Consider the following 14154-nt stretch of genomic DNA (forward strand, 5'->3'; position numbering starts at 1 on the left):
CATATATTTTTTTAGATTATCGGCTCGGGCTACTTGACAATTTGCCGAAAACTTGAAAAACCGCTAATTCCATAATCAGGTGGTTCTTCGAACACCGGAAGTCACCTTCATTACCGCCGGAAACGGAAAAATAACTTAGACCCTTTTGTCTTTTTCGAAATTTCCCATTAGAACTTATGTATGTCGCCAGCTCACGTAAGTTTTAACTGGATATTTACGAAAAAGGCAAAAGATTCTAGGGTATTTTTAAGTAATGAATAACATCTGTGTTCGAAGATCCACCCATTCACTCACTCATTCAATTGAATATTCCAAATAAAATATTTTTTATCTATGTTTTATTTACGTCATTTTTGACATTTTCGTGGTTTCATAACACCTTTTCGATATCATTATTCTTCTTTTTTAACGAATAACCCTATAATAGCATCAAGTAGACAAATAGTCACGCTCATTACGAGACACGATTACAATGGCTGCGTTGATTAAATTGCGTCATATGCCTGTTGTGCAGAGATGTCTTTGGAATCACTTAAACAAGGTTAGCCGAAATATTTCTACTTCCAAGAAGAATAGCGATGATGTGAAAGATGTATGCGACGTACCAGTGAAGAACTGGGTGAGCTATGGATTTCACTATAAGGATCAAACTGAAGACACAAACGTTCATAATGCATCGTTTTTCTTCTCTGTAACTTTGTGCCTGGTGTTCGGTACGTTCATGTGGGCCTACGCTCCGGACGTACACATGAGAGATTGGGCACAGCGAGAAGCCTACTTAGAGTTGCGCCGCCGCGAGAAGCTTGGTCAGCCAGTCATTAGCCCTCACTACATCGAACCAGAAAAAATTAAACTACCCAGTGAAGAAGATCTATGTGGAGTTGAAATCATAATTTAAACTTTTTGTTCTACTGTTAAATAAATGTAGTCAATGTTCTGTGAAATTTCAAATTCTGTGAGCAAAGGTAATTATGCTTAGATTTCATTTAACTAGAATGGGAGACACCTTGTACTGTACCATTGAAATTGAATTTTTAATACTTGAAATCTGAACACCAAATAGTATCTTTAGTCTTCAAATATGTTAGTAAATTCAGTTGAAAAAATGTTTTTTCATTTCTATACCTGCTAAAAGATATACTTCACTGTATGAATTTGGTACAATCCTTTATTTATGTGTATAATTAAGTACCTACTTGTTACAAATAAACGGTAAATGATTGATAAATTGGACTTTAATTCCAAAAATAATTAAGTCTTACTGTAAATTTTAATTGCATCTGGTTATAAATAACAGAAAATGATTTCTGAGTTCAAGAACACTTTTATGGTGTTTTATAAAACCTTAGTAGAACCATTTAATTTATAAGTTTTCAAGGTCTACAAAAGTATGCTCATTTAAATTGTAGGTACCTACATAATAAAAAGGACAAACACATTATTATCATGTTCACATATCTAATAAGTTGTTAAAGATGCTATTTATTGTCTTTTTAAAGAATACTCTTGAAATAAAAAGGGTACAAAAGTTGTTACAATTATTTAATTTTCTTACAGAAGACCTTATATCAATTCACACCAATGTTGACTTTGATTTTGCAATTTTATTTCAGTAACAATTAATTCAAGAAAAAATCACAATACCCAATGTAAATCTTATCTTTATCTGCTTATTTACGACATAATAAATGCGGTCCTTCTATGGCTTTTTTCCACAAGTCCTCTAGAAGTAGTTTATGCATACAAGAAGCTATGCAGCTGTGATGTTGACTATTCTTCCTCCCGTCAAGATGGCGTAGACGTTGTCGGGGGCAGTGGCGACCAACCCGTTGACATACGAGCCGAGGTTGAGTTCCCCTGCCGGTTGAAGCACGTCCCCATCTATCTTCCAGCGCCGCACGCTGCTGTCCCACCCGCCAGTCCAGGCGAAGTCCCCACTCACTGCCAGACTCGTCACGATCATATCGCTTGCCTATAAATATAGTTTACAAAACATTTTTTTTTATATTTATTAGTTCCCGTAAATAATCCGTATTAGAAGGTAACCGCAAGGCTTTTCCGTGCTTCGGAAGGCACGTTAAGCCGTTGGTCCCGGTTACTACTTACTGATGTAAGTACGTATTCGTTACATGAGTCGTGTCGGGGGCCTTTGGCGGCTCAATAGTAACCCTGACACCAGTGTTGACAGGACAAGAAGACAAGGCTTTTTGATACATCTCACGGTGAGGAGGGCGGACAGGTTTCAAACAGTCCTGTAAATCGGTACCGATTTGATTATTAATAGGAAATTGGTACCACTAACCCACCAAGTCACGTACCACGTTTATCCAACCGAAAGCTCGATGGGGTGTGGGTACCTACTTAGACCATCTTGCGATGGATTTACCTCGGACTACCCCAATTGGGATATACTTGTGAGGTTATGTTAAATCATTTCATACCGGTAGAGTTTTTTTTTTGACGTGACTTATTGTAGATTTGCCGCAGATGGCATTAACTACTTGGCCGGACAAATGGGGAGCGCTCAAGGCTCTCACCCGGTACAACATTTACCGGTAGAATAACCTTATATATCCTAACCGCTTTCAACCCCTTTTATACCTCTATTATATAGTGGAAGACTAGGTATACGAAAACCTAGTCTAAATACAATCCTGCTGGAGTTGCCCTCATAAACCTTCCGGCTTGGAGTATATTCCATATTGAAACTTGGTCGACAATCGCTGGCTTCGTCTGCCGAAATCGAAGCTTCTCGAAAAGTTGCAGACAGTAAACAGCTGCGGTAGAGTCGTATAGCTCAACCACAGTTAAGAGTACCAAACGTAAGAGTTTAAACAAACAAGTTACAAGTTCCGAATTTGTTTTGCCCCATTAGCAACGTCAAATATTATGTAATATATTAGATATCCAAACATCTTGATAGTTATCGTCAAGTAGCATTCAAATGTATGCTCTGCCTTGGATGCCGTGGTGCAATCATTTCAAGTACTATTTTAGCGAGTTCAAGATTCTAGGCGGCCTCATCAGCTTCATTCCAAGGGACACCTTGGCAACATTATCTCACGAACATTCGTTATTATGGGTACTTATGGTTAAACGGCCTCTGTGGTCCAGTGGTTGAGCGTTGGGCTCACGATCCGGAGGTCCCGGGTTCGAATCCCGGTAGGGACATATCACAAAAATCACTTTGTGATCCCTAGTTTGGTTAGGACATTGCAGGCTGATCACCTGATTGTCCGAAAGTAAGATGAACCGTGCTTCGGAAGGCACGTTAAGCCGTTGGTCCCAGTTACTACTAATTGATGTAAGTGAGTAATCGTTACATGAGCCATGTCAGGGGCCTTTGGCGGCTCAATAATAACCCTGACACCAGGATTGTTGAGTATGGTAATCCACCTCACAACCCACACGATAAAAGAAGAAGAATACTTACTTAAACTAAAAGTATTAGTTGCTAAATATACGTACAGTCATGAGCAATATCATGTACCCACTTTAGAACCCTGTCGCACTATCATATTTGACATTTAATGAGGCTTATGGTTTAACTTGTCAGAAAAGTTAATGTGACATGGTTGCAAAGTGTATACATATTAGTACTCGTGACTGTACCTACGGACCGTCCTTCAACGTAAGTAGAACCCACCTTAACTGCATGTAGTTTTTTAAACGTAGTGTCAATGGAAGCATCATGTAGTTGCAGATCATTGCCTCCTCTCGCCATCACCAGGAGACGATTGCCAGTTATTCTCAGTGGAGCTCGCCCTTCCATTGTGTGTCGAGTAACAAAACGCGTTTTTGATTCATCTAAAATAAGGATCAAGTATTAGAATCTAAATAATTATATACTTAAAAGGAGAAACTGACTGACTGACATATCAACGCACAGCCTTAACGGCTAAACGTAGGCACTTGAACTTTGGAAGGGACGTAGCTTAGGTACCGTAGAGGTGCACTAAGAAAGGAATTCCCAAAATTCCCACGGGAACGGGAATTAGCGAAAAAATCCTTTTGTATGAAAAATCTAAACCACTTAAGTTAGACGCTTGAAATTGGCATGCAGGTACCTTAGTAAACTTAAAGCTTAGTTGCAACAGGATATTGCAAAATTCCCACGGGAACGGGAGTTAGCAGGAAAAAACATTTGTATGAAAAAATCTAAACCGCGTAAGATACGAGTAGCTATGTTTTCAATCTAGCATGTATGCATACCTTAGTAAATATAAAGTTTAGTTATGGCTTTATTTTGAAAAATGGGAGTTAGCGGGAATAAAATGTTGTATCAAAGAAATCTAAACTACATAAGTTAGATGCTTGAAATTTGACATGCACTCCCACACACACAAAGATCTCTATTTTATAACACGCCACGCGGACGAAGTCCCGGGCAAAAGCTAGTTATTTATATTATTATTCTAATACTTGGTATTTGATCAAAAACAACAACATAGTAAGTACCCAGTAGGGTAACTAGTAAGTTACCCAGATGGTATCTATTGCTCTTGCCTACTAATAGGGTATTTGATTGGATCAAAGATAAATTATAAAATACTTATCTAGAAATAGAAGCCAGTCTAAAATGCTCAAAAATCAATCTCATTTTACTTTTTGACTTATTTTCCAATTTTATTTATGAATTAAGTAACAATGAGCTCGACGTTTGACTGCTTTTATTGATGACGTCACAGAACAGTATTTCCATATAAACTCGTTTCGTAAAAAGTATCTCATTTGACTAGGTTGTCGAGTCTATTGCTGAGAAGTTTGTTTTATTTACCTACATAACGAAAAAAATGCTTCATATGAATCTACGTTTAGATACTTGTAATAATTAGCTTTAACTGGTCCGTCCGTAAATTGAGGAGCAGTTAGATTATAAGTGTCTCAGTGAGAATGTTAAGGATACAACGCAAATAATTGTATCTAGCTTTTAAGTCTATATCTGTTTGTTCTCCAAATAAATAAATAAGTATGTACTTACCGACTATAAAACACTTTATTTAAGTACCTGGCTTAATTTCAGTAACGGTTACATCCAGGTCTCGTACAGTGAACAAAAAAGGCGGTTCTAACCAAAGATCTTTCACCTCTTCCAGAACGTTGTACAGGGCTTTCAACTCATCATCTTGATACACAGTCACCTGCAAGCATAAGGTTGAAAGTATTAAGGTACCTACTTGCTGACATAAAAGTAACGCTTGGTTTCTCTTCATGACGTCCTCTGAAATCTAACATTAGCTACGCGCGGAAGGGCCGCCTTCATCACCGCACCCGATACATCACGGAGTCCCACCGCCCCTCAGTGGCAGCGTAAAGGGAGGGGCGAAGGGGGCTGTCCGCTCCGGATACCACTACACAACGGCAGGATCCTGACGACCTGATTACTCTAGCCATAGAGACAGAAAATCAGCTCGCGACAACAAACATTTCAGGACCCCGATACCGATCCCGCCGGCGTGGTCGATGTTTTTCCTCATTCAGCACTTATCGCTGTCGGCCCACTAGAGCGGATTGATTCTGTCAAATATAATCATTTCAGAAGACGCCTGGATGCGCTCAGGATTGTTGGCTTACAGTTTGTACCATCTGAGAACCCTTAGCGCTCTCCATTTGTCCGGCCAAGAAGTTAATGTCATCTGAGACACATTTATAAAAAGTCGTGTAAAAAGAAAGTTTTGCATTATTGAAGAATTGTGTTGACTACAATCTAACTACCTAAATAAACTACTTAAATCGTTTTAATAGATACTCACGTTGCCAGTTTCATCTCCAGCGTACAGTTCTTTACCGAACACATGTAGAATTCCAGTGTCCCCTTCAGACCCTTCAGATTTTGGTAGTTCTTTGATCTTCTCGCCCTTTTGAGTCCATACTCTAATACCTCCATCATTGGATGAAGAGTACACTTTGCCATTGCCAGCGGCTAAAGCAAACAGTTGAACGCTATGCGCCGCCCACGATGCACCAGGTGTTAACTTTGCATCAAATACCTATAAATAAAAATACGTTGTTAAACTCTACAGAGTCTGTTCATCTTCAATCACAACTCAAGAATGGCGTAGGAAGTTTCCAGAAACAAACGCCTGACAAAATATTATCATATCATAAAGGACGACTGCAAGTGCTTTTGCTAGAATACTTACGAGTAAACATGATGCATTATTATCACTGATTGACATGAGAAACGCTCGCGTTATAGTGCGTTAATTATTTCTCTTATCTTTAATTACTTATTATACAACTAAATTAATAAAAAAAAACAACTTCTTCCTGGAAGTAAATAATTACTTAAAGCTAATATGCATTTAATAGAAATGTAATGAAATAAAGGGACATTTAAGTCTAGAAAACCTATTAAATTCTTGGATGCACATTCTAGAATGTCTGGCAAGCGTCAAGTTGTTTGTTTGTGGTTATTTTCTCCAAGGAATGCCAAAACAACAACAGAGACCGGACCGGACCGGTATTTATTTGAATACATACTTTAATAGATCCATCCTCAGTGCCGACGAAGAGGGCATTGTCCCAGGCCACCACACAGGGATCAGAATCCAATTTTGCTTCTCCTTGAATTTTAAGAGCCATGTTTCTTATTATAATGCAATGGAACACGTGTGACTTTGACGGGATATCTACTGAAACTACTAATACCCGTTACTCTTCAGCCCACTGTTCCCGAAATAGCTTCCCGAGAGAGAGCTCTGATCGACAGGTAGGATTTATTCTTATAATAGTTCCAGACTTGTCTAGAACAATTCCAGATTATGCTGGAATTAGAAACTCAAATCTTCTATTTGTACTTATGTATGTAGATATCGAGGTAGGTAATTCTATAAGAGAGGGCATCATGCACTCTAATAATTTTTATCATGCAATTCGGTAACAGAAAATTGCTTTGCGTAATAATTTATGTAGCGAAATGACTGATGATGAGTATACTCGACGAACACCCGCAATACATATTTGGGTCTATAACATAATTGAGCAATTGAGAAGTTGATACTGCGATTTATAGATACATTAGCAGCTCATCTCAACCAAATTGTCTATTGCAGAGTCTTATTTTATTATACCGACCTCCGTGGTCAGTGGCTGAGCGTTGGGCTCACGATCCGGAGATCCTGGGTTCGATTCCCGGTGGGGACATATCACAAAAATTACTTTGTGGTCCCTAGTTTGGTTAGGACATTACTCGCTGCTCACCAAATTGTCCGAAAGTAAGATAATCCGTGCTTTGGAAGGCACGTTAAGATGTTGGTCCCGGTTACTACTTACTGATGTAAGTACGTAGTCGTTACATGACCCATGTCAGGGGCCTTTGACGGCTCAATAGTGACCCTGACACCAGATACACGATAGAAGAAGAATTTTATTATACCTATTTTTTTGTTAAAGGTTTTTGATTTACGAAGGTTTTTTTTTAAGTTATTTGCCAACTTTGTTGGCTTGTTACCAGTTTTGGTTGGTAGAAACTCAGGTCAATCAGAATATGAGCTTAGAATTCGATAGTAGGCAGTAAAGTAAGGGCTTCGCAACGCCCACATAAATTAGTATCTATTGCATAAGCCTGATCCATCGTGATCGAAACAATGGGCAGGTAACTACGTGAGGACTGCGAGCCAAAAGTGGTGTTTCGGCGGGTTGCAATTTGAATCGACAAATTGCTTGCAGGTCGCACGCGCTCTGGCGGAAGCGTCCTAAGCGCAAGTATTCATAAGCCGTTCGCTACACCCGCGAAAGTGAAAATATGTTGAATTGCCGCATTATAATAGCACCGTGAGACACATTGTGTTGCCTTGTACCTACATTGAAGTGGAGCTTGCTCCAGTTGCACCACTTCGACATCCACTATGTTATTCTAGTAATGACAGTATGTTAGTCAGTTACTGCACTATGGCAACGAAAAGAATAAGGGGCAGTTACTGTGGCCATTGTGGTCTTTGTGTTACTACCTACACAAAGACGCAAAATTTTACTTCGCACATTGTATTTTAACACAGCATTTGATTCTGATAGGTATCCTATTTACCTAGATTGTAAAGTACTACCTAATTGTAGGTTCTTATAGGTAGTAATTGCCATAATCAGGATGAATCCAGAAAATATTCCAATTTGTTCATTATATTATCCATCTGAAGCCTTCGCATCAAAACTGGTAGCATTGTTAGTTATCGTGAATGCATTATGGCTCTAGGCTCTACCCACCCCATTATGGATCCCATTATGGATGAGTACAGTTCTATAGGAACTATGGGAACTTCACTAGAGCGGACTGTCGAATGCGCAATTTGCACCGATCCTCGATTATTATTTTCTTTACAAGAATTCATATCTTTAAAATGTGAAACCTTTGAACTCGAAATGCCCTACACAAGTGCTTATTTATTATAATAAGCGATACGTTTGCGAAATATTACGTTATATCTAAAAGCCTCTTGTCCTTATTTAATTCATAGAATATCAATAAATTCAAGAATGGGTTTCAAATAGGTGATGTGAAGTCCGTTGTTATTGCACAATAGTCCGGTGTTGTGATTGTATATTGCGTCACAAGAATTAGATGTTACCTATTTAAAATGTGACACTTGTTTTCCCTTTTAGCGCGTCACGAATTGCGGTCCACCCTCAATATTTGTTAACACGTTTCGTAACAAGTGAAAAACAGCCTGAAACATTCTAGCTCCAACGAGCATTTTAACTGTAAGTTACTTTGACGCAACTGTTGACAAAAGATGACGCTATTACACACTGGTCCGCGGAGGTCCGTGTTGCTCTATGGTTTCACAGGAAACACTAATGAGCGTCACATCTTACAAAAGACTTGTAAACCAATAAATAAGTAATACCTATTAACTGTGTTACAATAGGTAGGTACTTATTGCAAGCGAGGTTAACTAAATAATAGGAAATAAAAATACAAGGATTAAATATATTTAAAAACATTTATTTTTAAATCATATAAAAATAAGTAATATTATTTACAAACAGTCACATCAATTTGATGTAAGATATAGAAGTAGACGCGATTCATTTTGGCGTTCATGTCTGCAAGTCGCTACACCCTCCCGCGATGTTTTACATCAATTTGAATTCTATACATATTCCAAAAAATATCACAGAAAGTATTATAATTGCCTTTCACTGACTAAGACACTATACTGGGTGAATAAATAACATAATTTAAATAGGTACCATCAGTATTACTTTTAAAATATTAAGGAATTATATGTATAGTTGTATCTACGGCAAAATCTAACGCATTTATGTTAGACCATAGTAATCACTACAGTCTAGCTTTTGGAGAATTCTTTGAAAGGAGAGGGTCACGCGGACACGATCATTTGGTTCCGTATTTAGTAAGACTCGCCTCCTGAGGGAGCGCCGTACTCCGAAGAGGGCGCAGAAGCGGGAGGGCCGTACTGAGGAGCGGGGGCCGCGGCCGGGTAACCTTCTTGCTTCTGGAAGAGAAATGAGTTATTTAGTAAAACACATTATGCAAATTCAAATAATAATCATCTAGTACATACAGAGACCATTGACGACGGCGCGGCGATACGGTTCATCACATATTACGTTAGTCTACTTAGTTCAGTAAAACGCGGTTACTTAGTTCATCGTGAGGTACTGGACTGCATCCTGTACCTCTGACATCCCCCTCTCTATCATTTTTTTTTGTCTAGAACGAAAGCTGACGTAGAATCTTCCAGAAAGAGGAACTTTATATCGTCGTCTAATTAACATACGAGTGTGATATAAAATATGCATTCATCCAGATAATAATACTCTCAGATAATCATCTTTGTAATGATGCTACTTTCAACTGTGGTTTTATTCCACGACATGTCCGAATGGCTTAGCAATTATAAAGCTATTTGCATGATATACGGAGCCGTAACACCCTGGCGTTATGCAATGAACATTAGAATAAGTGACTACATTTATTAGCATTCACTAAGAAAATAAGAACACGGAACATTGCTTTGTACCGTGGAAAGCGACATGGCGGAAACTGGAGGTCAATGGTTTCCGCACACTCACGCCTAGACCATTTATTACTCGTGTCAATCATACCAAACGAGATTTTTATGAAGAATAGAGACATACTTAATATTATATATCTTATTTATTCAATGTTGAAGCCATAGATTAACTTAACATCTTAATATAACATTTTGTAGGATAGACTTAAGACTTCTGTTCTTTTGAGCATTTTTTATAATTTTTCAAAATACTTACTTAGTACATTATTATTCTGTGACCTAAGTATGTCGACTCTTTGATATATGATATGTCCTAGACTGATGATGATGATAATCTGGTTACAAAACTCACACTAATGCACTATCTAGCAAGACATCGATTCTAACTCGACAGCTTGACATAATGATCTCCGTGCGATATTTCCACAAAAACTGACAAGCGACTGTGTAAGTATATCTCAATCCCGCGCTAATGATACAGAACGTAACTGTCTGCGCCTGCGACGCGTTGCGTTACATGGTGCAGTTATTATGGATTATGGCGAGGACAGTAGCATCCCCGATTACGTCATAGTAATGATGATAGCAGTGCACTAAGCAGTCTAGGCACGCTAGGTCATGCGGTACTTCCTTGACGGTTCCAGGAAATGTTTACGCGCACTTTCACGTAGCGCATCCCGCGCGTCACCTCAATTCTCCATTCTAATAAAAGCGCAATTAAAACGCAACCTCCGTGCAACTGATAAAGGTTTGCATTCACTTGGCCCGCGACTGTCAGACTTAATTGATGTAAGTATCTACGTTGGAGATGCATAATCTACATAATTTACTTAATTGAATTCATTACGACGATTATGTTTATATGCTCGCTGATTTGATTCCTTGTGAGAAATGTTTTCCTTGCGTGTTCATGTCCCTATTCTAATACGTATCTGCAAGTGACAGTTATAACAAACTATCTCAAACACTGAAAACTTTTGATGTTCTAGAAATCACTCACTAGGCACTCCCAGTGCAGTATAGATTTTTAAGCATGAAAGAAAATATTTTAAATTGCGCTTCAATACGTGTTCATACGTACTTTTATTTACGTACGTTTTTTGTACATGTACGTGGTCATTTTGTGAAGATTCCTAGAACAACCCAAGTTTTCAGCGATTTCAGCTTGTTTTTTACTAGGAAGTAAAAAACACTCAAATGGCTATCTTCCCAGACATATCGTAAAAACCGATAGAAGGATAATGTCCTTTCAAACATGAAGAGCCATCGTTATGGGCGATGGGCTGATCACCTGTCCCCATACGTTTCATCATATCTTTGATAGATTACTTGGGTCAAAAGAGGCTGCAAGTCGTACAAATAAATTTTGAATATTTTTTGCAATTTAAAAATATAGGCATCTTACCTGGGTCTTGTATCTGATGAAGTAGACCTCGGGCTTGGCGGGCTGCGTGGGCGCAGGCGTGGGGATGACGATGTCGGGCTGCTCCTCGGGCTTCTTCACCAGCACGTATACGAGGGTCTTCTCCTCGTTCTGAGGCTGCACGGGGATGATCGGCGCGGTCGGGGTCGGCGGCGTCGGCGCCTTGATGAACACTATCTTGTAGTGTTTCTGTGGGGGCGGCACGTAGATCTGCTTGCGCGGCGGCGGCAAGTCATTGTCTGGGGGCGGCACGTGCACGTACACATGCTTGTGCACGATGGGCTGCTGCTGAGGTGGGCCATACTGCGGAGCGGGCGCGCCATACGACGACGAGGGAGCGGAGTACGAGCTCGAGGGAGCTCCGTACGACGTCGGCGGCTCCGGCCGCGCCGCCGCGCACGCCACGGCCGCCACCAACACCAGCGATCTCAGCACCTGCACACACAAACCTCCAGTTTACATTTTCAAACTTACAAACGATTATTATATCAAAAACAATTTCAAAATTTTCCTTGCAGCCAAACATATGCTTAGACAACACTAGGGAATCCCGGCACTTCACTGTTCCTGTCCCAACTTCGGTCAGGACATGTTCACTTGAGCAGTCCCGATTCGATGTCACCAGATCACTAGGTCAAGAACTATGGTATAGTGCACTATCCGTCACGGGCACCTACCGTTTTATCGCACATCCTGGCACACGTTAGACGAAGCTTTGGGTTGTAGTGTCCAGTGGATTGGCGCCACCTGTGTTTATAAGAGATGTACGCTCCATATCCGGGGGTGGGGGCACTTTCGATGGTTCACATACCTTGCGCAATGCGATGGTGCTCACGCGCCGCCCTCCTACTGACGACGCATCGTACAGCGCAGCTCGAGGGCAGATATTCAACTTTCATCGTACATGCTGTACGGATTAAAATACGATTTATTTTACCATTTTGTTTATCAACTATGACACGATATGATATAATCACAACAGGTTTGGCACCCGTTCACCGCTTTAGAATCTGGATTATAAAATAATAATTACCTACTTAGTACAAAATGAAAGAAGGGTGCTGGGTAGTTTCAGTTGTGGATTGATTATCTCAGTCTACTGGTTTCATAATGGTCATACAGTAGTTAAGATTACACAGCCATGGAGGTAGGTACCTATTACACTAAGGTTGTGGTCAAGATTATAAGACCGGCCGTAATTCCTAGTATTGCACAACAAAGATTAACCTTTACGTCTGAGCCTGGGATAGTTGTTGTGGCTCTGGACTACTCACCGACGCAAGCTAGGCATCCATTATTACGCAGTGATTGCAATCATACCAAAAACGAACATTATAAGGAAACGAATAAAGTCGTAATTCCACAGATAGCTTTCCAAGCTATATACGTACTTAAAGTGAAATATAAAGTGTAGTGGGCAACCAGAACCGCGGTGAACGTACACTCGAGTTCAAATGTTAATTTACCTCAGGTTAACAGACGCAACATAGCCTTATTTCTTTTAATCTATGTAGTTTAGTCGCTTTAAATTACCTTCTATCTATAGTTGCACGAATGCAAGAGGCGAACACTGAGAATGCTAATCGATCTATTACATAACGATCGATATAGAGTAAAAGTGGTAGTAGATAATTAATTGTGACATTACACTAATTAATTCGTCAAACAGTCAGAAGAATAAAGTGCAAAGAAAAGCGTAAAGTGCGGATTATGCGAACAATGTCGTTTGTTCAATCACCTTGATTGATTTCTCGTTCACACAATCATCTTGATACGAGTACATCTGACAATAAAGATCATTTCTAAGCAAATTGACATGATTATTCAAGTGGTCTTACTAATAATGATGACTATAGTTGTTGATATGCAATAACGGCCTCCGTGGTCCAGTGGTTGAGCGTTGTGCTCACGATCTGGAGGCCCCGGGTTCGAATCCCGGTGGGGACATGTCAGAAAAATCACTTTGTGATCCCTAGTTTGGTTAGGACATTACAGTCTGATCACCTGATTGTCCAAAAGTAAGATGATCCGTGCTTCGGAAGGCACGTCAAGCCGTTGGTCCCGTTTACTATTTACTAATGCAAGTACGTAGTCGTTACATGAGTCATGCCAGAGGTCTTTAGCGGCTCAATAATAATGTGGTGTCAGGATTATTGGTTGGTGAGGTTGGTATTCCACCTTACAACCCACACGATAGAAGGAGATATGCAATAACAGTGGTTACATGAAATTCGACGCTTAACAAGCTATTTAATGAAAGGCGAAATACAGATTGACCCTTGACCGACTGTGTCTAGTGTATGTGCTAATAATATATGCAGTTAATATTCTAACAGTTAGGGCCTTATTTTCTCGAAACCATATTTACAATGAACCATATCGGTATAACGTGTTATTTGAAGTATTAATGATTCTTTAGAAACAGTAGGGTACTTACATACATAATTATTTGCTATTTATTTGTCCTGCACCAGCCCAATTTACCTACTGGTGGATAATGCACTTTATCAAAAACTTTCCGACACAAAATGCGTTCTAAAATTAATTTATTTGCGCACTTCCATAAAGCCGTTATTGCTAAAACGTATGAGGGACTCTTACTTGAAGTCTTCATCCCAATATGTAACGAAAATGTAATGTAAATTTTCCAAAATTAAAAAAATATAAAACTAACAATACTGTTACTTCTTATCGGTGTTTAATAAACTGTGAGCGTTATCGAGAAAACTTCCAATCACCGATGGTCTTGAA

The 14154-nt window shown here is 39.5% G+C and overlaps 3 protein-coding genes across 3 annotated transcripts; 1 reads left to right on the forward strand and 2 right to left on the reverse strand.

Annotated features, from left to right (window-relative positions):
• The first annotated feature begins 335 nt into the window (after positions 1-335).
• LOC126367428 (NADH dehydrogenase [ubiquinone] 1 beta subcomplex subunit 11, mitochondrial) lies at positions 336-1228 on the forward strand. Its single transcript, XM_050010931.1, has one exon. The coding sequence runs from the start codon at positions 473-475 to the stop codon at positions 896-898; it is 426 nt and encodes a 141-aa protein (XP_049866888.1). The 5' UTR covers positions 336-472; the 3' UTR covers positions 899-1228.
• A 407-nt stretch (positions 1229-1635) lies between these two features.
• LOC126367426 (uncharacterized) lies at positions 1636-6630 on the reverse strand. The gene is made up of 5 exons (XM_050010929.1): positions 6484-6630; positions 5754-5990; positions 5009-5141; positions 3647-3807; positions 1636-1972 (listed from the first exon to the last, which is right to left on the reverse strand). Exons 1-5 carry the CDS (start codon positions 6583-6585, stop codon positions 1751-1753), a joined length of 855 nt encoding a protein of 284 aa, XP_049866886.1. The 5' UTR covers positions 6586-6630; the 3' UTR covers positions 1636-1750.
• Positions 6631-9002: 2372 nt separating this feature from the next.
• Positions 9003-12114, reverse strand: LOC126367730 (uncharacterized). The gene is made up of 3 exons (XM_050011405.1): positions 12081-12114; positions 11386-11838; positions 9003-9458 (listed from the first exon to the last, which is right to left on the reverse strand). Exons 1-3 carry the CDS (start codon positions 12093-12095, stop codon positions 9354-9356), a joined length of 573 nt encoding a protein of 190 aa, XP_049867362.1. The 5' UTR covers positions 12096-12114; the 3' UTR covers positions 9003-9353.
• Between the last annotated feature and the right edge of the window lie 2040 nt (positions 12115-14154).

The sequence above is a fragment of the Pectinophora gossypiella genome, chromosome 6, assembly GCF_024362695.1.
Source record: "Pectinophora gossypiella chromosome 6, ilPecGoss1.1, whole genome shotgun sequence".
Classification (NCBI taxonomy): Eukaryota; Metazoa; Arthropoda; class Insecta; order Lepidoptera; family Gelechiidae; genus Pectinophora; species Pectinophora gossypiella.

Bases quoted from the DNA above. Each gene is read 5' to 3' on its own strand.
- LOC126367428 (XM_050010931.1), top strand. From the start codon at position 473: ATGGCTGCGTTGATTAAATTGCGTCATATGCCTGTTGTGCAGAGATGT.
- LOC126367426 (XM_050010929.1), bottom strand. From the start codon at position 6,585: ATGGCTCTTAAAATTCAAGGAGAAGCAAAATTGGATTCTGATCCCTGT. The intron at 5,991-6,483 runs GTATGTATTCAA...TTTTATTTATAG, and splicing joins CTGAGGATGGATCTATTAAA to GTATTTGATGCAAAGTTAAC. The intron at 5,142-5,753 runs GTGAGTATCTAT...TTATGCTTGCAG, and splicing joins CTGGAGATGAAACTGGCAAC to GTGACTGTGTATCAAGATGA.
- LOC126367730 (XM_050011405.1), bottom strand. The intron at 9,459-11,385 runs GTAAGATGCCTA...TTTCTCTTCCAG, and splicing joins TCATCAGATACAAGACCCAG to AAGCAAGAAGGTTACCCGGC.